The sequence below is a fragment of the Aethalodelphis obliquidens genome, unplaced genomic scaffold, assembly GCF_003676395.1.
Source record: "Aethalodelphis obliquidens isolate GAN/ISIS:26980383/991018 unplaced genomic scaffold, ASM367639v1 scaffold9, whole genome shotgun sequence".
NCBI classification, from domain to species: domain Eukaryota; kingdom Metazoa; phylum Chordata; class Mammalia; order Artiodactyla; family Delphinidae; genus Aethalodelphis; species Aethalodelphis obliquidens.
This window is the reverse complement of record NW_020837953.1, coordinates 26,696,112-26,718,937: the sequence shown is the minus strand read 5'-3', so window position 1 is coordinate 26,718,937 and position 22,826 is coordinate 26,696,112. Positions and strand designations below refer to the sequence as shown.

General features: G+C 48.1%; 2 protein-coding genes across 4 annotated transcripts in view; both read left to right on the top strand.

Annotated features, from left to right (window-relative positions):
* Positions 1–18,646: 18,646 nt before the first annotated feature.
* LOC113621441 (basic proline-rich protein-like) lies at positions 18,647–22,826 on the top strand. Its single transcript, XM_027108280.1, has 2 exons — positions 18,647–18,696; positions 22,193–22,826. The coding sequence occupies exons 1-2, from the start codon at positions 18,647–18,649 to the stop codon at positions 22,824–22,826; spliced, it is 684 nt and encodes a 227-aa protein (XP_026964081.1).
* ZNF362 (zinc finger protein 362) overlaps positions 22,551–22,826 on the top strand; it is a 37,213-nt gene continuing 36,937 nt past the window's right edge. The window contains exon 1 of one of the 3 annotated variants that reach the window (XM_027109205.1): positions 22,551–22,661. The gene's annotated coding sequence lies outside the window, so the exon portion shown is untranslated. The remainder of the gene's footprint in view (positions 22,662–22,826) is intronic. The other 2 variants (XM_027109202.1, XM_027109206.1) reach the window with 2 other exon arrangements.

Here is a 22,826-nt window from a genome sequence, read left to right as displayed (position 1 = left end):
TATTTAATAGATTCTACCTTGCACAATTGTGAGGATTAAATGAGTTCATTCACGTAAAATACTTAGAACAGTGCCTGGCACATAGCAAGTTCCCAATAAATCTTGTCTATTTTCATTACCTCTGTACTCAAAGCACTTGGCACCTATCAGACGTTCAGCAAGTATTTGTTAGATGAACGAATGGAGCAGTTGTGATGGTGTTTTGTGTCAGCTTGACTAGGGATGCCCAGGTATATATTTAGACAATATTTCTGAGTGTGCCTGTGAGGGTGTTTCCAGAAGAGATTAGCATTTGAATCAGTAGACTGAGTAAAGCAGATTACCCTCCCCAGTGTTGGTGGGCATCACCCAATCTGAGGAGGACCTGAAAAAAAAAAAACAAAAAAGGCAGAGGAAGAAGCAAATTTGCTCTCAGCCTGAATGCTTGAGCTGGAACTGCGGTCTTCTCCTGCACTCAGGCTAGGACTGATGTGATTGGCCCTCCTGGATCTTGGGCCTTTGGGCTTGGACTGGAAATGCACTATCAGCTTTCCTGGGTCTTCAGCCTACTGGGGAACTTCTCAGCCTCCATAATCCCATAATGAGCCAACTCCTTATAATAAATATCGTCTGTCTACTATCTATCTATCTATCTATCTATCTATCTATCTACCAGTTCTGTTCCTCTAGAGAACCCTAATACAGAGGTGAAACTCAGGATACCCAGAACACAACCCTTTGGGCACTGATGTGGCCTGAAATTAAACACTGCTAAGTCTCTTACATCAGATGCACTTGGGCTCCAATCCTAGCTGTGTGACCTCAAGCAAGTTACTTCACCTCTCTGGGCTCCATGTCCTCATCTGTAAAATGAGGAAACCAATCCTTACCTTGAAAGGCTGTTATGTCTATGAAAGATTTGCCTGGCACAGAGCCCAGAATATAGTGGTGGCTCAAATACCTGAAGTTTCCTTGCCTCCACCCCATGTCATAACTTTTGCCAAGGGCCACATCAGAAGAAAGGATGTTAGGAAGTTGGCTCCGGGCCACTCAAAATCTCAGAGGATACAGTAGTCTTTGTGACTTAAAGACCCACTCCCCACCCTGTGCTGTCCAGGCCCCCCCAGCACCACTCCAGGAGCCTTTGAACTTACTCAGCTTTGACGGGAAATGGACGCCCACAGCAAAGAGACTGGAAAGAGCAGGCCCTCCCTGCCTGCTTCCCGCTGAGCTAGAGGAAGCAGGAGGAGCTTTGACGGGCTGAGGCCGCCCTGGGTGAGCACTGTGTGACCTTGACCAGGGCCTGCACCTCTCAGGGCTCCACTGGACCCATCTGTCCAATGGGGTTGGGCTCCGTGACCTCTGAGGTCCCTTCCAGATCAGGCATTCTGGGACGCAGGAAGTGGGACCCCTCGGCTGCCAGGGAGATCAAAGGGTGGCTCTCCAGAGGAGGTCTCCCAGCTGCCTGCCCTCTGGAGCAGCTCCTGGCTTCCTGCTCTGCACGGAGCCTGCAGCGCAGCCCTGGGAACTGCGGAGGCCTCTGCCCGAACATTGGGTTTCCTCCCCCCCCTCCCCCCTCCAGTCTTGAGTCATGGGTTTGAGATGCTTGACTCCATTTTCCTCTGTTAGCCGCCTGTGATGGAGGCATCATGCTGTGTACTCTTCAAGTATAATTCACAGGAAACGTCTGTCTGTTCCTTAGGACAACTTCCCACTTCACCCTTTCAGAACCTCCCAAGACTCTGCATGGGTAATGGATCCCATCCACACCCCTCATCTGGCCTTTGAGGCCCGTGACACCTGCCGTGCCTGGCCTCCCGTCGTCTGGTTCCGGCTGGTTGATTTCACCTTACTCTGCTCAGTGTCACCTCTGTACCTTTACAGATGCTGTCCCTGTCCCGCACCACCCCATACCTCCCTCCCCAGGTACTCACAGCTAAACACAGGATTGGTGCTTTCCTGGGTCACCTCATTTCTTCCTGGCAAAAGCCTCTGAGGGAGACATTATTGCCATCTTTGTTTTCCAGTAGGACGCAACAGAGACTCAGGAAGGTGAAATGCCCTGCTGAAGGTCTCTGGGCAGCTCCAGGCTGAGCCCAGTCTAGGACCCCACCTCCTTTCTCCACCTCCAGTGCTGTGTCCATGCTTTCTCCTATCTGCTTCCATTGGTCAGGGCTCTTGGCTTTGCATAGCACCGAAATCCAACTTGCAGAAGCTTAAGCCAAAAGGGAAGTCATCAGCTTATCAGAAGGATATTAGGGGAATTCCCTGGCCATCCAGTAGTTAGGGCCCCACGCTTCTACTGCAGGGGGCATGGGCTCCATCCCTGGTTGGGGAACTAGGATCCCGCATGCCGTGTGGTGCGGCCAAATAATAAAATAAAAATTTAAAAAGAAAGAAGGATATGAAGGTACATTTTAGAGTGAGACCCGGAGCCAAACTAAGTGGGTACAAATATTGACTCTGCCACTTCCTAACAATGCAGCCTACAGCAAGTGAGGTCACTTCTTGGCGCTCCAGTTTCCCCATCTATAGGATGGAGCTTATAATAATACCTCCTTCAATGGGCTGTTGTGAACGGTCAATGAGTTAGAGGAGTAGTTAGACTGCAACCCACAGTAAGAAAGATGCTTTATATCATGACCCGGTACACACATACTATGAAACAAGTCTGTAAAACAATATTTTCTGTTGTAGTTTAGTCTAGTTCCAGCTCTAGTTTAGTCTAGTCTATTTTGTTTATTGAAAAAACATTGGTACCAACTCCTTAAAATGATTTCATGACTCCTCCCCTTGCCATGGGTTGTGGTTTGAGTTTGAAAATTATTAACATCTATTAAGAACTTAGCAAAACATCTGGCACATAATAAGGCCTCAATAAATGTTAGCTTCCTATTATTGTTGTTATTCATTGCAGACGAGCAAGACTGGAGAAGGACAGGTTTGACTGCAGCCGCACGTTAGTACAATCAGGGTTCTCTCTCTGGCCTCTGTCTCTCACCTCGGCTCCTCTTCCCGTGTGTCGGCATCTCTTCCTCACTCTGGCTTTCCCATTCGGTAGGAGCCGTGGCTGCAGCTGCTGTAAGATGACATCAGTGTGGCTTTACTACAAGTAATCATAGCTGACATTTATTGAGTGCTTTTGAGAGTCAGACACTGTTCTAAGTCTTTAAGGTTTTCTCTAACTCAATCCTTATCATAACCTGGAGTCCAGAGCAGAGATTGGCTGGATGCTCATCAGATCCAGTTTCTCTTCCTTGACCCACAAGTGAACTACATTTCCCAGAACCCCTGCATCTAGGTGGGGCCACATGACTAGTTCTTGCCAATGGAATATTAGTAGAAGTGACCTGTGGTCCAAGGCAGTTAAGAGTGAACACTCTTCTGTGCTCTCTCTTCCTTTAATCGGCCAGCTGACTGAAGACAGGGCAGCGTGGACGCCACGTTAAAGACGGTGGGACCACATGGTAGAATGAGTGTGGGTCTCCGAATGACTTCACAGAGCAGAGCTGATACTCACTGTGCCACCCGTCTCTGACCATCAGCAGTGGACTACGAACAGCTTAAGAAATAACTCCTTTGTTGTGCTAAACCACTGAGATACTGGGGTTGTTTATTACAGCAGCTGGCATTGCCCAGTCTGATTAATGCAAAATTGTGGTTTTTTGTTCCATATTTTACAGATGAGGAAACTGATACACCAAGATCATAAATAATATACATATTTTTGCAAAGATAGCAGATGAGGAAGTCAGGATTTGAACGGAGAAACCACATCACGAGCCCACATTTTATCCATCATTCTATGCCGTAGGTCAGAAGTCAGCAAACTCCAGAGGACCATGGGCCAAATCCAGCCAGGACTGTTCCTCTACGTATTGTCTTTGGCTGCTTTCAGCTGCAAGGACAGGGTTTAGCACAGATTTAATAGTTCTGAAAGCGACCATATCTCCCTTTCCCCCAAAGCTGAAAATATTTACTATCTAGTCTTTTATTTAAAAATCCGGATCCCAGATTCAAATCGTAAAATAAATTCCCGTGGAGAGCCAGTTTGAGTCATGTGCCTATGGATGGACCAATCATCATAGCTGAGGAGAACAAGGCACTGTGATTGGCCGAGCTTGGATCAGGTGCTTGCCCCTCAGCCAATTGATGCAGCCAGGAAGGCAGGGTTGTATCAAAAGTTATATAGCCAGAGCACAAGGAGGTGTTATGGACTGAAATGTGTCCCCCTAAAATTCACATGTTGAAATTCTAACCCCCTGTGTGACTGCTTTTGGAGATAGGGCCTTTAAAGAGGTAACTAAGGTTAAGTAAGGACATATGGGTGGGGCCCTAATTCCATAGAACTGATCCTTACAAGAGGAAGAGATAATAGAACTCACTCTCTCTTTGCATATGAAGTCACAGTGAGAAGGTGCTATCTGCAAACTGAGGAGAGAGGTCTCACCAGAAGGCAACCCTTCTGGCACCTTGATCTTGGACTTCTATCTAGCCTCCTGAAGCAGGAGAAAATAAATTTCTGCTGTGTAAGCCACCCAGTCTTTTTTGTTGTTTTGCTGTGGTAGTCTGAGTAGACAAATACAGAAGGAGTGGTTTTCCAAATGGTGTGTGTTGGTTGGGGGCTTGGGAACACAAACATGGTGAATTAGCACTGGGAGAACCATTGTGAGCCAAGTAACACCCACGCCATCCCCCAGTCTGTATCTGTTGCATTATTATCAAATACTATTAACAATAGAGTATTATAAATGGTGGATAATTATACCACTGGACAGAACAATGGCAGCAAACTCACGCTGGTGGGGACTTGCAAAAAATCGAAAGGAGATCTCAGATTTGTTCTCTCCTGCTCCAATATCCTTGGCAGGACCCAAGTGGGGGTCCCCAACATTCTCTCTGGAGCCCCTTAGGTCATTTTCCTAACACTCATACACATATTGGTACATAGACACCTAATGGTATACATACACATATTGACATGCATTATACATATTGTTACACAGAAAGTAAGAAAGTGCTACAAAGAATGAGGAGACATATCAAAAAGGACACAGGAGCTAACTTGAAGAGGTTCCCACTGGCCAAATCAGGGACAATCTGAAAATCAAAATAATAAATGATAGTAATGGATTATACATCATTGAATAAAATAGCAATCTATGAGTCTCTATTGATATAAATGAATGAATGGATGAATGAATGAATGGGAAGGAAAAATTTTTTCTTGTCCAGAATGTCAACTACTAAATATAGAAAGAATGAGAGTTAGAAAATCATCAAGGGATGGTAGAACTAGCGGGTGAAAGCCTGATGAGGAACAGGAAACTAAACGAATGGGGTCTCGGAGTATTTTCCCCATGTTATTTATTAGTTACAAAAGGAAACATGGTAACTTTACAGTGGCCTCTGTCTTCACCTAGTGATTGAGGTAAACTTCACCAATATTGGGATAAGATGACATAGTATGTTTTCTGATATGATGCCCTGGATCAGTGGTGTACCAAGGGTGGGGCTGTGTGGTGGAGAGTCAACTGCCCTGGGTGCAGGCAATAAAGGAATGAACTGTATTTCTAAAGAATTTAAAAATAGGAAAACTGATTAAAATTGATTCGCTCTTTGTGATGACCACATGCCAGCAATTTGGTGCCGAAACACCTGAAAATACCTAAGCTATTGCTGCCATTACTTTTGAGTTTTAATTATATATTTAGCACACACACACACACACACACACACACACACACACACACGGGTTTCATGTGAGCATATTTTAATTACTAATCTTTTAATAAATGTTGGGTTCAAAGCAGAAGCGTATTTGGAGAATTTCCGGTTATACAGTTGACCCCGGCATATGTGGCCTCTGAAAAATGTGGGGTTTTTTCCACTTTTCTTTTTTTAGCGTAAGTCAATATCAGTTCTTAACCATTCAAGCTAACTTTGGAGCAGTTTGTGCCTCCAACCTCTATATTTCCCTGTTTTTAAATAGTAGACTCAGAATAAGCAATAACAGAGTGATGGCAAAGAAAAATGTGTGACTTTTTTTTGAACTTTAGAAAAAAATGTAGTCATCCTTTTCAAGCTCACTTCACTGATGGAAAACGCTGCAGAATGAGGAACAGTGGAAAGGTTTTCCCAAACAAAAACGATTGCTCCACATGAAGCTATGCATGCAGTAGAAACAACGATGGAAAAGTTAACCTCAACCTTTGAAGAACTGCGCGATCCAAAGGAGAACCAGTTCAGATTTTGCTCTCTGCTATGTGTGACAATTTTCCCCTGAGTTATCTTTGATCAATGTGAAGTTTTCGATGAGGTCCATCAGAAACAAAAATACTTTAATCAGCTGGAATCAGCTTTCATCCCTGTATAGTAAAACATCAAGCTTTAAAATTGCGTCTTGAAGGTTGGTGGACAGAAATTGTGGAGAAACTCATTAACTACGTAACAACAAATGTAAGGAAGTGAACATTTACATAGAAATTATCATCAGATTTCTAAAAAGAGAGCGGGAGGAACAACAGAAGATCTTCTTACCCTACCAGAAGTTATAAAAGGGAAATGTTTGAATGCCGCAATTGTTTTCACCAAGAATTGCATAGTTTTGAAAAACAATGGATCATATAATGTCAATTTTCAGCCGCTTTGTTTTTGCGAAAGAAGAAAAACTTTGGAAGTTTTTTTTTTTTAATCAAGTATAATAGAAATATTTGATGAATTTTCTGGTGAATGTATTTTAGTGGAAATTTTTTTGACTGTGGAACTTTTAGAATCAGTATCAATCTGAAAGAAACAAAGCCATGAGCAGCAGTGACATTTCTTGGATTTATTGTGAAAGGGAATTTTTATGAGTGTCTTCAAAACTTCGCCGTTTTTCTATTTATTTATTTGTTTGTTTATTTACCTTATTTTTTGGCTGCGTCGGGTCTTAGTTGCAGCACATAGGACCTTCCTTGAGGCGTACGGTCTCTTTGTTGTAGCGCTCCGGCTTCTATCTAGTTGTGGCGCGCGGGCTCCTGGGTGCTGGGCTCTGTAGTTTGCGGCACGCGGGCTCTCTTGTTGAGGCACGCGAGCTCAATAGTTGTGGTGTGCGGGCTTAGTTGCCCCGCGGCATGTGGGATCTTAGTTCCCCCACCAGGGATCAAGCCTGAGTCCCTTGCACTGGAAGGCGGATCCTCTACCACTGGACCGCCAGGGAAGTCCCACCCCCACCCCCCGCCTCGCACCCCCGTTTTTCTGTTTATTTGTTGATTCCTATGAAAGAAACTTTTCTAAATTAAAGTTAATAAAAACGATTCTTGGATCAACTATAAGGACAGATTTATAAATCTAGTTATGCTTTCCATTAAGCATGAAAATATGAATAAGATCAATTCTGATGAAGACATGAGAAATTTACAGCAGTTGAGACACAAAAACATAAAGTTATTATGCATTTCAGTGACAGACCAATATGTAGGTATATGTTTTACTCCTTTCTTCTAAAAACTATACCAGTGTAATTAAAAATCATTAATCCATTAATTTTTTCTTTTGTCCTAGAATATTTTTATTTCCTCGTATTTTCACTGGCATTTCTATGTTTCTTTTCTGGGCCATTATTATCATTCATACCATTTCATGAGTATTTCTGAAAAGAATGGTATCATATACAGGAGGAGAGTCTGTTCTGTGTCTTGGATGCCCTAAGTAGGACACTGAGAAGGATACAACCTTCAGTAGTATTCCTGCCCAAAATGTATAATCTGATTCTCATCATGAGGAAACATCAGACAAACAGAAACTGAAGCCATTTTACAAAATAACTGGTCCATGGAATCTATAAAAATGTCAGGCTCAAGAAAAACAAAGAAAGGCTCAGGAATTATTTCAGAGTGAAAGAGACTTAAGAGATATGACAGTTAAATGCAATGTGCCACTGTGGACTGGATCTTGGACTAGGAAAGAAGAGTTATAAAGGACATTAATGGAATAGTTGACAAAATTTGAACATGGACCGTGGACTAGACAACAGCATTGTATCAGTACTCAATTTCCTGGACCGTGGGCTAGACAACAGCGTTGTGTCAGTACTCAATTTCCTGGACTGTGGACTAGACAACAGCGTTGTGTCAGTACTCAATTTCCTAGACCGTGGGCTAGACAACAGCGTTGTATCAGTACTCAATTTCCTGGATCGTGGACTAGACAACAGCGTTGTATCAGTACTCAATTTCCTGGACCGTGGACTAGACAACAGCGTTGTATCAGTACTCAATTTCCTGGCCCGTGGACTAGACAACAGCGTTGTATCAGTACTCAATTTCCTGGACCGTGGGGTAGACAACAGCGTTGTATCAGTACTCAATTTCCTGGACCGTGGGGTAGACAACAGCGTTGTATCAGTACTCAATTTCCTGGACCGTGGGCTAGACAACAGCGTTGTATCAGTACTCAATTTCCTGGTTTTGATGATTGTATTATTGTTCTTTAAGAGACTGTTTTTGTTCTTCGGAAATATACTCTGAAATATTTAGTGGAAAGGGGGCAGGATGTCACTTTATGAGTGATGTGTGTGTGTGTGTGTGTAGATATATGTACAGAGAGATCGATATAGAAAGAGATAGAAAAACAGAGTGAATGAGGCAAAGTGTAAACAACTGGCGAACGTGGCTAAAGGATATTTGGGAGTTTCTTGTACTATTGTTGTAATTTTTTTATAAATTTGAAATTATTTCAAAATTAAAATTTACCCCCCACACCAAACCAATAAAACCTAAACAGGTTGAGCTGGACTCAGTGGTACGTGGCGTAAAGAAAAGCCAATGACACTGAGCCACCTATTACGGGTGAATAGAAAAAGAGAGAGAGAGAGAAAGACAGGGGGTGGAATATATCAATTCAGCAAGAAGAATTGGGGGAAGGTGATAAGGAGGCTGTGGACCGGTGGAAGCTCAGACTCCTGAAGGATAATCAGGGAAGGATAGAGCAAGCTGCTGGATATGTGGTCCTGGTGCTGGAGGGACCTATCAGGGTGGAAGAAGTAACCTTGTGCAAGTCCTGGGAAGATGGAAAAAATTACACGGAGAAGAGAGAACTGGGGACGAACCCTAAGGAGACCAAGATTTAAGAGCTGGCAGAGGAAGAGAGGTCAGCAAAATAAATAGGAAAGGAGTAATCAGAGAGGTAAAGGGAGAGTTAAATGGCAGAGGTGTCACAGAAGTCAAGGGAGGTGAGAATGTCAAGCAGGAGAAAGTGGTCACTGGGGACAAATGTCATGAAAAGTCAAACAGGATAAGGACAGACTTTTACAGCGGATTCCAACAAGCAGTTACCGATACACTCACGAGCATACCTATGAAAACTCAGGAAAGGACAAAAATTCATTAAGACATCAAAAACCAGGATTGGAAATCAAGCCATGATTGGAATCAAGATTTCCTACTTATTAGAAAGTGATGGAGGTGGACTTCCCTGGTGGAGCAGTGGTTAAGAATCTGCCTGCCAATGCAGCGGACAGGGTTTCAATCCCTGGTCTGGGAAGATCCCACGTGCTGCACAGCAACTAAGCCTGTGGGCCACAACTACTGAGTCTGTGCTCTAGAGCCCGCGAGCCACAACTACTGAAGCCTGCACGCCTAGAGCCCATGCTCCGCAATAAGAAAAGCCACCGCAATGAGAAGCCCGCACACTGCAACGAAGAGTAGCCACGGCTTGCTGCAACTAGAGAAAGTCCACACGCAGCAACAAAGACCCAACGCAGCCAACAATAAGTAAATAAAATAAATAAATTTATTTAAAAAAAAAAGAAAGTGGGCTTCCCTGGTGGCGCAGTGGTTGGGAGTCCGCCTGCCGATGCAGGGGATGCGGATTCGAGCCCTGGTCTGGGAGGATCCCACATGCCGTGGAGCAACTGAGCCCATGTGCCACAACTACGGAGCCTGCATTCTGGAGCGCGTGAGCCACAACTACTGAAGCCCACGTGCCTACAGCCCATGCTCCGCAGCAGGAGGGGCCGCCGCAGTGAGAGGCCCGCGCACTGCGACCAAGAGTGGCCCCCGCTAGCCGCAACTAGAGAAAGCCCGTGCACAGCAATGAAGACCCAGTGCAGCCAAAAAAATACATACATAAAATAAATAAGTTCAAAAAATAAATAAATAAAAATAATAAAAAAAAAGAAAAGAAAGTGACGGAGATGGATTAAGAAGTGGGATTTGCAAGCCACAAGTGATATTTGATAGGAAAAGGTAAACTGTAAATATCCTTCCCTTGGGCTTCCCTGGTGGCGCAGTGGTTGAGAGTCCACCTGCCGATGCAGGGGACACCGGTTCGTGCCCTGGTCCGGGAAGATCCCACATGCCCCGGAGCGGCTGGGCCCGTGAGCCATGGCCGCTGAGCCTGAGCGTCCAGAGTCTGTGCTCTGCAACGGGAGAGACCACACAGTGAGAGGCCCTCGTACTGCAAAAAAAAAAAAAAAAATCCTTCCCTCTCTGTCCCTGGGTCAGACACTTAAGGTATGTCACAACAAGAAAAAAGGGGCAGCTGTGTTTCTAAGGCATGAATGCTGCTTTTGGGGGAGCCGGAGTGCTTCTCCCCTCCTCCAAATCAGTCCTTTAAAACAAATTCATACAAAAACTGCAAGTCCTAGAAAATGACCAAGTAGGAAGTGGAGGGAGGGACCTGGGAGTGCATTGTATCTTGAATTGGGGGATTCTGGTTAATACTTTTTTTCTTTCTCTTTTTCTTTATGTGCTAATTTTAGTCATGTATTATAATAAGAAAAGAGAGATATTAAAAATACTTATACGTAAGTTTGGTAAAACGCCTTTGTGAAAATGCCTGGGCAAAAAAAGATTGGAGGAATATACATCAAAATATTAGTTATCAAAGGAGATTTTTCCCCTCTTCCTTCGACTTTTATGTAGATTCAAATGTTTCTATCATAAGCATGCATTGCTTTTATAATGGAATGAAATAAGCATAAATTTTTAAAAGGAGAAGGAAGTTTAAAAGTGTCTATGAATTTGGAGATTGGTGAAAGAATTGTTAGTCAAGGGATAGGATGGGGGAAGCAGAAGTGTAGTTCCTATGAATAATCGCTGACATTTCTAGAGCACTTTCTGTTTTGCAAAGTGTTTTTACAAACATTATCTCATTTTGTAGGCTGTGCTGGCTGGCTGTGCCCCGGGTCAACTCCATCACTGCCGCACATGGGAGACCTCCCTTGGGGTCTGCAGTGGGTGCTGCAGTGGGTCTGGCCCAGCTCATGTATTGATAACGATAACCACTAAAGTGGCAGAAGTGCCTGGTACTCAGCTCATCCTCACACAAGTCCTATGAAGTGGGACATATTATTAAGTCATCTTCACATTATGGATGAGGAAAACGTGGCACAGAGAGGTTAGGGAACTCGCCCAATGTCACACAGAACAAGGATTTGGGCTCAGAGAGTGTGGCTCCATAGCTCCTCTGCACTCCGTGGATGCTCTAAGCCTCAGTAAGGCCTGCATCCCAGCACCTTCCCAACCTCCCCATCCTCCCAGACCCTCCCAGCCCTGCTCTATTCCCGGGTTGTGCAGTGGTAGCCCTGAGGCTCTATTTCGTCCCCACCTGCACCACGCAGGGCACCAGGAACACTGGGGTTGCACACGTGCCTCAGTTCTCAGATCCCAAGAGCTCTCTGGGGTTCCCTTCTCCGGGGCCCTTAGCTTTCTAAGCTTTGTTTTTGCTGCCCCTCTCTGTCTCCTCTCCCTCCCCTCCTTCCCGGGGTGGTGGGTGCAGCAGGGATTATCACACGTTCTCTTAAATCTTTGGTCTTAGGTCTGGACCTAGGGTTTTGACACAAAAGTCCAGAACTTAAGTCCTTGTTATCCCTGTTATCATGTCATCCCCTCCCGGAGGCACTAACCACAGGAGTGCCCTAGCTAACTGAATTATTAAGCGCGACAAATATTTATCTAGTGCCAGCTATGTGTCAGGCACTGTTTTAGGCACCAGGCATACAACTGTGGATCAAAATCTGATGGAGGAAGGACAGAGGGCACAAGGGCATTTTGGTGGGGGAAAAACCTTCAGTTAATGCTTCATAATGCTATCCCAGAACCTCCGTGGTGGTGCAGTGGTTAAGAATCTGCCTGCCAGTGCAGGGGACACGGGTTCGAGCCCTGGTCCGGGAAGATCCCACACGCCGCGGAGCAACTAAGCCCGTGAGCCACTGCTACGGAGCCTGAGCTCTAGAGCCTGCGAGCCACAACTACTGAGCCCGTGTGCCACAACTACTGAAGCCCACGTGCCTAAAGCCCGTGCTCTGCAACAAGAGAAGCCACCCAATGAGAAGCCTGCGAACTGCAACGAAGAGTAGCCCCCGCTCGCCACAACTAGAGAAAGCCCACGTGCAGCAACAAAGACCTAAGGCAGCCAAAAATAAAAATAAATAAATTAAAAAAAAAAGAAAAAGAATGCTATCCCACCCTGCTTCTAAGCACCCCATGCCACTGTGTGTGGTGGGAAGAGATAGGCAGAGCTAATGGAGTCAGACCAGGCCCCACCATTCACTTGCTGTGTGGCCTTGGCCACTGACTTCATCTCTCCGAGCCTCAGCAACTTTGTTCGTAAAATGGGGATCACCAAAGCTGCCTCATGGGATTATGGTGAGGATTAAAAGGGGTGGGGGGTGGGTCAATGGCCTGAGTGTGGAGCCTGGCTCGGAGGAGGCACTCAGTAGGGAACAGCTACCAATGTTGTGTTTTCCTTATCTCTGGGATTTCCCCCTGTGGCTGCAAACCTCATTTAATCGGCCTTCGGATTCCTGTCCTTCTACAAGGCCGACGGGCTTGGCAAGAGGCTCTAGCCCTCAGCTCTGCAGGAGCAGAGATTGGATTTTGTCAGGTCCTGGGGGTCATACTCTTGGGACCCCGATGGATAAACCAGGTGTTGGGCTTCCCTGGTGGCGCAGCGGTTAAGAATCCACCTGCCAGTGCAGGGGATACAGGTTTGAGCCCTCGTCCGGGAAGATCCCACATGCCGCAGAGCAGCTAAACCCCTGCGCCACAACTACTGAGCCCACGTGCCACAACTACTGAGCCCGCACACCTAGAGCCCGTGCTCTGCAACAAGAGAAGCCACTGCAATGAGAAGCCCGTGCACTGCAACGAAGAGTAGCCCCTGCTCACCGCAACTAGAGAAAGCCCGCACGCAGCAACGAAGACCCAACACAGCCCCAAATAAATATATAAATAAATAAAATAACCAGGTGTCAAGTGCCTCCTCCTTTGTGGTGACCTGCATACCCTGTCCACCAACAGGCCTGAGGAGACAAGCTCATGTGGAGTGTTAACTGTGGGGCCGGGTCTTGCCTGTGTCACTTCAATCCGCTCAGCCTCCCTGTGGACAGACAGATGGCCCCAGGTTTACAAGCAGAAAACAAACACTGAGGCTCTGAGAGGGATCACACTCCTCAAAGGTCTTGGAATCAGTTTTTAAAGTGTTGTTCAGAGTCCAGGACCAGAGCAAAGGGAGGCGGACTGATCCATGGCTCACCTGAGGCACGTATGAGTGAGGGTTCTTTTGGTTACAAGGACATAGGCCTGCTGTAATGGGTGAAATGGTAGCATGCCCAAAAGAAAGGTCCCTGTCTGAATCCCCAGGACCTGTGAATGCCATCATTTGGAAAAAGGGTCATTGCAGATGTAATAAATTTAAGAATTTGAGATAAGATCATTCTGGAGTACCTGGAAGGGCCCTAAATCCAATGACGAGTGTCCCTATGAGAGACAAAAGGGAAAGAAGGTCATGTGAAGACAAAGACAAAGACTGGACACCTGTAGCCACAAGCCAAGGGATGCCTGGAGCCATCGGAAGGTGGAAGAGGCCAGGAAGAGTTCTTCCCTAGAACCTGAGGAGGGGGTGTGGCCCTGCCCACATCTTGATTTGAGACTTCTGACCTCCAGAACAGTGAGAGGATGAATTCCTGTTTAAGCCACCAAGTTGGTGATCATTTTTTACAACAGCTCTGCAAAACGAATACACCTGCCCAAGGGGAATTTGGCTCATTGTAGCCAAACCAAGGGAGGGGCTTGCAGTTAGGCCACACTTTGGGATGGCTTGGTGGAGGCAGGAGGGCGCTGCCAGCACCTTCTTCTCTGCACTCTGCCCCTCTCAGCATGGGATTTCTATTCTCTCAGATGGCTTCTTCTGGGGCCACGGCTTTAGGTGCCCAAGGATAGCCCGGGAGAAGGCTTCTGATTGGCCTGGTTCGGGTTGTGTGACCCTCCCGTCCCCACTGGAACCACCTGGTTGGAATAAGAGGCACAGCAATTCCCCCAAAGAAGGAAGCTGTTGTCGCCTGTAGAAGGTAAAGGCCTAGCAGGAAGCATGAAGTGATGTCCACGCACAGGTATTTCATCCAGGCCATTGAGAAGCCTGGAAGCTGCTTCTCCCCTGGTGGGTCAAGTGTCCAGATAGGACTGGGTACCCAGCTCAGCAGGCTGGGGTCTGAAATCAAGCCTGTAAGGTCTCCCCACCCCGCCCCGCCTCTAGTATTTCTGCATTCCTGGGGATTTATACCACTGCTTTGGTTTAATGACATTCCTCCCCTTTCAGTCTTCTACAGGCCATGTGCAGGGATTTTTGTTTTTATTGAATGACCATGATTTTGCCCGCTTAGTGCCCCCTACTTCTCCCCAGGGCAACTTGCCCCTTCTCTTACTGGCTCTCTAACGCTCCCCTGGGATGCTATAGATGCCGACTTACTGGCTGCAGTTGATTGGTCCAAAGGTGGCCACCTGACTCAAGCAGGGCCAATGACAGCAGACTCCCTTAGGAGGATGAAGCTCTGATCTGCAGGTTGGGGTAGCTGCTGGTGCCCTTGCACTCTGGAGAAAGATTAACGCTTATTTGAGGGAAGCAGAAAGGAGGGAGGCCTGAGGTATTCTAGCCCCTGGTTTGATTGTTCCTGGGACCTCTGCTTCTTGTACAGCTTGGCTGTTCAAACTTGCCTTGGATTCTGTGAGCCAGTAACCCCCTTTTCCTGCTTATTTGCTAGCCTGAGGTGGAGTTCTCTTTCTTGCCAGCCGAAGTGTACAAAAATAAGTGCTCAATATTATATATGAATAGAATAAAGCCTAGAACAATAGACTCACATCAGGTCACGTGTTGACTCTGTCTCATTTTACCTATGGAACAACTGAAGCCCAGAGAGGGAAGTTAGCTACCCCCAGCAACAAAGCATGTGAGCAGTGGAGCCAGGATCTCAAATACAAGCCCCCAGTTGTCTGCCACTCTGAGTCTCTTCTTTAAGGATTTTTCCATGACTCTGGCACCCTGATTTGTGTGTGGCTTAGAGTGGCTGGCCTTATTCCTTTCTTTGCCTCAATTTCCCCATCCCATCCCTGTGGGCACACAATTCCTGGCAGAAGAGAAGGGAATCAGATGTTATCCATGTGGGCTGCTTTGTGTTCTCAGGGCCTGCAAAAGACTATTATTATTTAATTTACTACAAATGCTAATTATAAGGGAAGGTAATTGTCTGCCCTTTCATTATGACACTTCTGCCCTTTCCCCCTGGCAGCCCCTGGGTCAGTCATAAAAAAGAGCTGTGTCCAGATCTGCTGTGACAGCCCACCTCTGGAGGTTTGTGGAGACCAGCTAGGAGGAAGGGCTGAAAGTAGTAGCTGCCGTCACTTTCTGAAGGTGATCTGTGAATGATAAGGCCCTTCCATATCCATGAACTCCTTAGGTCCTGCAGGGATGGGGGCATTAACACTCCCTGAGCCCCTGCCAGGTCCTGGACACTGTGCTGCATGCCCTACCTTCTCCATGTGAGATCATGCCTATAAAAAAACCCAGCAAGATGCCTCACTTATGGTAATGCTCGGTAAATGGTGGTGTATACAATTTCCAATCCTGACACACAGCCCTGTGAAATAAGGATTAGTATCCTCCTTTGATAAAGGAGCAGGCTGAGATGCCCTCAGGTCCTAAAGCTCCTGGGAGCCAGTATTTGAACCTTGTGTGTCTGATCTCAAAGCACTCATGCTTTTCACTTACAACTTGCCCCCATTTCACAGTTGAAGAAATTGAGGCCCAGAGCTGCCATGTGGCTTACCCAAGCTCACTGAGGTTAGTAACAGAGTCAGGACGAGGATCCACATGTCCTGCCCTGCCTGGTTGGGGCTCTGACTTGCTTCTGGCTCTGCTCTCCCCGCCCCCACCACCCCTACTTTTCCTTCTGCCACTTCCCTCTATCCCACAACCCCCAGCTCACTGCTGATGGTAGAGACACATAGATGACTAAGTCACAGTCTTGACCTCTGGCTAAGCAAGCACTAAACTCAATTGCGGACCTGGAAACTCCTGAATAAGGCTGGCCCTGCCTATGACAGTCGTTACTAATGAGTCACAACACTCTTCCTGTTTAGGGGCCAGATTCCTGATCCTTTAAGATTTAAATAAAAATCGACTGGAATTTCCTACCTCACATTTGGTGGAAATCCAATGATGTCCCCAAGGTTTCTTTGCATTCCAGTGACTTACAGAGTCCTGGTCAGTTCCAGCTCCGACTTCCTCCTCCCAGTGCACCTTCAAGCTCTCTCCTCGGCCTGTCTTTCCTCTCTGTGCCAGTCCAGGTAACCCAGAGCCAACCTACCATTCAGTATGCATCTCATCTTACTAAAGGCTTAAAGAAAGAGAATGGGGGTTGTATCATAGAGATGCAAAGAGCAGAAAGTTGAACAATAGCTATCACTGCTTTTACAAGAAAGCCCATGTGCAGCAACAAAGACCCAACGTGCGGCCAAAAATAAATTAATTAAATAAAAAACAAACAAAACAACTTGCCTAAAACCACCAGCCTATCAGATACAAAGTTGAGGTTCAAACCTAGCTCTGTTGAACTCTTAAACCTAATCTGTTAACTCTAAACTCTACAGCCATCTTGAGAGAAATAAAATAGGCAAAGGTAAACAGAGTGAATGGGCAGAGAACTCACATGCTCATTCATTCATTCACTCAGCTAACACCACATAGCAAGCACCAGGCCCTGCAGCAAACAGAGCTCTGGACCAGGAGTTGGAGGACCTCAGCTGAAAACCTGGCTCCAAACTTAGCCAACCATTTTCCTTCTTTGGGCTTCAGTTTTCCCACCTGTGAAGTAGGGTATAACATCCCTGCCATCCGTCCTCCCAGGAATCCTGTCAGGGTGCAATTAGAAAGTACATGTGTTGATGCTCGAGGTTGTTTTTACTTCTGATAGGAGGTACACCCCAGTCTGTGGGATGAAGAGGCAGCTAGCTTCAGCTGAGGGCAAGGAGAGAAGATGGAAATCTCTTGGCATCAAGATCCCACTGTGAACAGGCTGGGGATGCAAGGCTATGAAGCCAGCCTTGTGCTTGCCATGATGGGGCGGCGGCACCTGGGAACTGCCTGGACACCTCTTGTTTCTTCACTCCCCACATCTATTTGTCACCACGTTCTGGTGACACGGAGTCCTTAATATGTCACACATTTGTCCAGTTCTTTCCACTTCTGCTAGTGCCACCCTGGTCCAATCCATCACCATTGTTCACTTGGCAGACTTTGAAAATCTTCCTCCTGTCCTCCCTGCTTTCCTACTTTGCCCCATTCCAGTCCATTCTCTCCCCAGAAGTCACAGGGACCTTTTGAAAAGGAATCTGACCACTTCTCTGCTTAATGTCTGCCTCTCCATGACTCCCTCTTGCTCTTAAGCTAAAATTCTAAATCCCTGCCAGAGCCTGCCTGGGACTTCTGGCCCTCAGCGTCACTTTGCAACCCCCCTCATTCCATTTGAGCTCCACTGTCGTTTTGGCCTTGCAATACAGCAAGCTCCTCTTTGCCTCAGAACCTCACGTACTGTTCTCTCTGCCAGAAATGCTCTTCTCTCTCTTCTCTGGTCTCGGCTTACGTGGCCCTTCCTCTGGGAAGTTCTCCTTGATTTTCTCTTACCCCCTCCCCAAACACCTCCAACCTCCCCTTTGAAGCTCTTATGAGATGAATTACTTATTCGCTTGGTTATATGTTAAATTCGGTCTCCTGGAACAGACGGTGGGAGAGCTCACTAAGGTCCACTTCTCTTTGCCTTCCAGAGGAACACTGCTTCCCAGCCTCCCTTGCAGTTGGGCAGGACCATGTGACTAGTGTTGGCCAATGGATGGAGAGCCTCTAGCCTCTCTTCTCCTGCCATGGTAACTGAGAAAGCCACATGTTCCAGTGGGTGCAGCTTCAAGATGGTAGGGACTCCTCAGCCTAGGTCTCCAAGTGACTAGAGCAGAGGACCCAGGATAAGCATGTGGCACACAGGAGAAATAAACAACTCGTGTTATGTCACTGAGGTTTTGTGATATGTCACTGGAGTTCTTTGTTACTGCGGCATAGCCTGGTTTAATGCTCTAATGCTCTAACAGAGCAGGGCCTGGGTCTTGTTCACTGCCTCTCCAGAGTCTGGACCCTAGTGGCAACATAGAAGTAGGTGCTTTGTAAATACTTGTTGAATGAGTGAAAATGTAGAACATGTAAGACATGGTTTCTTCCTCAAAGCATTTACTCTAACTCAAGAGACAGATACTCATATACACAACAGTTAGAATATAATCCGGGGCTAAATTGTAAAAATTAAAGAAGAAGGAGGGCAGTTAACTGCATTAACAGCAGTTAATGGGTTGGAGTGGTCATGGAGGGCTTCCTGGAGGAGAATAAGGAGGATTTGAAGAACTGGAGAGGGTAAGAGTGGGTTGCTGTTCACCCGATCATTTGTCCATCCATTCAGCAAACATTTATTCTAATGCAACATGATAAGTACTTTGCCAGCAGTGTGGCCAGAGGATTGTGGTGCTCTTGGAAACCAGAGGAAAGTGCCTCTCCCCACACAGAGGACCTTGAATAGCCTCACAGAGGAGGTGATGTTTGAGCTGAACTTTGATAAGTAGGTGTTCACTAGAGAGATAAAAGACGGGTGGAAAAGAACTGAGGATCCCAGGCAGAGGGAACAGCGTGAGCAGAGGCCTGGAGGCATGAAGGTGCACAGCGTGTTCAGGGAAGGGGCAATGTCCAGCGTGCTTGGATTTGGGGTAGAGGGGTCTGGATGGCAGTGGCAAAGAGATGAGTTCAATTTCTTCACCTCTGGCTTCTTGCATCTCAGCCCACACCAATTCCATTCAGACCATATTAAAAGCCTCTTAGATGCTCCCAAAAGACTTTTTAGAGAACAGTTAAGACCTGAAGGATGAGTTAAAAGTGACCAGGAAAGGTGGGATGAAAGGACAAGGAAGGGTATTCCAGGCAGAGGGAACAGCATGTGCCTTGGAAGGTAAAGAGCCAGGCCTGAGACAGCAGCTCACTTAGTCTGACAGAAGCACAGCTTTCCAGGTGCTTAGACAGGTGGCTGGTGAGGCAGGGACAGATCATGTTACCCTCCCCCATAAATCCCTTATAAAGATTCCAGTTCAGCAGTAGTCAAAGCCTTCAGGATTCTGTCTCCCATCTCCCTCTCCACCCTAAACTCCAGTGCCTTTGCATGTGCTATTCTAAGTACTTAGAATTGCAATGATGATGATAATAATAACATAATAACACTCGTCGGGCCATTAAAATGTGTTAGGTGCTATGTCAAGCTCTATTTCATTGAACAACAATGATATCAACGATCACATGGGTTGGTGAATTTTTTAAGTATTTTTTTTCCTATTAGACTTTATTATTATTATTTTTTTTTTTGCTGTACGCGGGCCTCTCACCGTTGTGGCCTCTCCCGTTGTGGAGCACAGGCTCCGGACGCGCAGGCTCAGCGGCCATGGCTCATGGGCCTAGCCACTCTGCGGCATGTGGGATCTTCCCAGACCGGGGCACTAACCCGTGTCCCCTGCATCGGCAGGCAGACTCTCAACCACTGCACCACCAGGGAAGCCCCTAGACTTTATTTTTTATTTATTTTATTTTTTTATAATATTTATCTTTTTAAAAGTATTTATTTATTGGCTGCATCAGGTCTTAGTTGCAGCACGAGGGATCTTTCGTTGCAGCGCGGGCTTCTCTCTAGTTGTGGTGCGGGCTTAGTTGCCTCGTGGCCTGTGGGATCTTATTTCCCCAACCAGGGATCGAACTGGCGTCCCCTGCATTGCAAGATGGATTTTTAACCACTGGACCACTAGGGAAGTCCCTAGACTTTATTTTTTAGAACAGTTTTAGGTTTATAAAAAAATTGAGAAGATATTACAGAGTTCCCATATGTTCCCCCACCCTCCCATTCAGTTTTCCCTATTAGTAACATGTTAGTATGTTATATTTTTTTAATTTGTTGCAATTATTGATGAAAACTTTTATTGATTTATTACTGTTAACTAAAGTCCATTGTTTATTAAGATTTCCTTAGTTTTTAGCCTAACATCTTTTTTCTGTTCTGGGATCCTGTCTGGGATACCACATTACATTTAGTTGTTATGTCTCCTTAGGCTTCTCTGGGCTGTGACAGTTTCTCAGACTTTCCTAGTTTTTGATGACCATGACAGTTTTGAGGAGTACTAGTTAGGTATTTTTTTCGGACGCCCTACTGTTCTATTTGGCCTGATGTTTTTCTCATGTCAAGACTGAAATTATAGGTTATTGGGAAGAAGACCAGAAAGGTAAAGTGTCATTTTCATCACATACTGTCAAATGTACGTACTGTCAATGTGACTTGTGACTGTTGATGTTGGCGTTGGTCACCCGGCTGAGGTAGCTGGTGTCAGGTTTCTCTGCTGTGAAGTTACTCCTCTTTCCCTCCTTTTTCATACTGCACACTTTGGAAGGAAGTCACTCTATGCAGCCCACCCCCAAAGAGCGAACAGTTATGCTCCACCTCCTTGGCTATCTGCAGAAATTATTTCAAATTCTTCTGCATGAGACATTTGTCTCCTCTCCCATTTATTAATTTATCATTTCACTGAACTTCTCAACAATGGGTTGCTATTTACCACCCCCATTTTCCTGGAAACTGGAAACCCCTCCCTTCTTCCCAACCCGGCTCACCCCAGAACTAATTTCTGAAGAGCTTCTCCACCTTCCTGAGGGAAAAAAAAAATGGCCTCCTCTGTGTCATCTACATCCTCTTCCCCTTTATAATTCCACCTAATTTCCACTACACATATGTATTGTGCTCTGCTCGGTGCCAGGCACTGTGCTTAGGGCTCGAACACAAATGGTACACGTGGGCGCTGTCCTCCAGTTGCTCAGCCCTGACATCCTGTGCTAGACTGGAATCTCCAGGAGGGCAGGGATTTTGTCCAACTTGCTCATGGCTGTGTTTCCAGCCAACCAGCACAGCGTCTGATAGGAGGTCCTTAAATCACTATTTAACGAATTGGGAAATGCTTCCCAGAGGAAGGCAAACACTGGCAGGTGATTGCTTATGTGTGTGTCCTTCCCCGGGGGACTGGGTGCTTCCTGAGGGCAGGGCCAGCCTTGATTCATCGTGGCCTAGAGGCCAGCTGGCAGTAAGTGAGTGTCACAGGAGGTCTGAGCCCGGTGAAAGGACCCAGGGACTGGCCGCCTCCTCAGGTAGAAGTGAAGTTTGGAAGCTGACACAGCCCGGGAGGCCGAATCCGGAGGACTTGGTGACTGATTGGCTGGGGAGGGTGAAGCGGGAGGAGGAGTCACACACAGATGGCTCTGAGGTCTGGAGCTGGGGGACAGCCGGTGCCACCTCTGAGAGACTCGGCGAGGACAGCCACTGACAACCTCCGGCGGCCCCACCCTTTGGGGGCTCGGGCCTAGGGCCAGGGAGCGCCGGAGCTTACTGAGGGAGGGGGTGGCCTGGCCTGTACAAACTTCTCCCCCTCCCCCCATCCCCGTGTCCTCGACTTAAAAACAAAAATCTCAGCCTGGATTTTGAGCACGATCGTTGGTTATCAGGTGTGGGAGCCCATCCTGGGGGTCCCCTCCTGCCTGCCGTCTGCGAGGGAGACCCCCAGGCACGGCCTGGCCCCGCGCGGGCTCGGCCTGGTCGGGGCCGCGGCCCGCCAGGCCCAGGTCCCCAGTCCGCCGTCGCCGGGGAGGGGGCCTGGGCGGGACAATGGCCGCGGCAGCCGGGGCCCCGGGAGCCCCCGTGCTGGGGAAGGGGCTGGCCTAGGGCCGGGCGCCGGTGCCCTCCCCGCGCGGCTCGGGCGGGCGGAGGGGGGCGAGGAGTTCCTTTGTGGCTCTGCCTCCGGCGCGGCGCGGGCGGGGGGCGCCGCGCAACTTTGAGAGGCGGCAGCGGCGGCGGCGGCGGCGAGCGCGAGACGAGGCCCCGGGGCCCAAGCGGGGCCCCCAGCGCGCGGCCCGCCCCCGCCCCCCGCCCGGCCCCCTCCTCTCCCGCGCCGTCGCCCGCGCCCGGCGCTGCCCACTCGCGGGAGCCCCCGGGGCCGGACGGGCTGCGCAGCCGGAGAGGCGGGGGCCCGACGCGGCCCCCCCCGGAGCCGGGCGCCTGGCGCGGGGGCTCGCCGAGCGCACGGGGGGCCGCGCGGCGCTGCAGACCCAGCCTCCCGCCGCCGCCGCCGCCGCCGCCTCGGCGCTTGCAGAACCCAGAAGTGAACAGCAGGCGACCCGGAAGGTTTGCGCGCGGCTCCGCACCGAGCCGGAGCCGGAGCCCGGAGCCGGAGCCCCAGCCCGGCCCTACTCGGGCCGCCGGGCGCGGGGCTGCGGCCGCGTCCCGGAGCCGCCGCCAGCACAGCCAGGTCCGTGCGGGCCCGGAGCGCGGGGAGCGGGCCCGGCGGCGGCGGGCGCCCGCCCGCGGGAAAGTTGCGCCGAGTTGCGGGCGGGGGGCCGGCCGCGCGGGCCGGGGCGCTCAGAGGGCCCGGGGCCGCCTGCACCTCGGGCCCGGCCCGGAGCGGCGGCGGTAG

Coding starts and splice junctions, on each gene's coding strand:
- LOC113621441 (XM_027108280.1), top strand. CDS start 18,647: ATGGAGGGCTTCCTGGAGGAGAATAAGGAGGATTTGAAGAACTGGAGA. Junction 18,697..22,192: donor GATTTGAAGAACTGGAGAGG/GTAAGAGTGGGT, acceptor CGCAACTTTGAG/AGGCGGCAGCGGCGGCGGCG.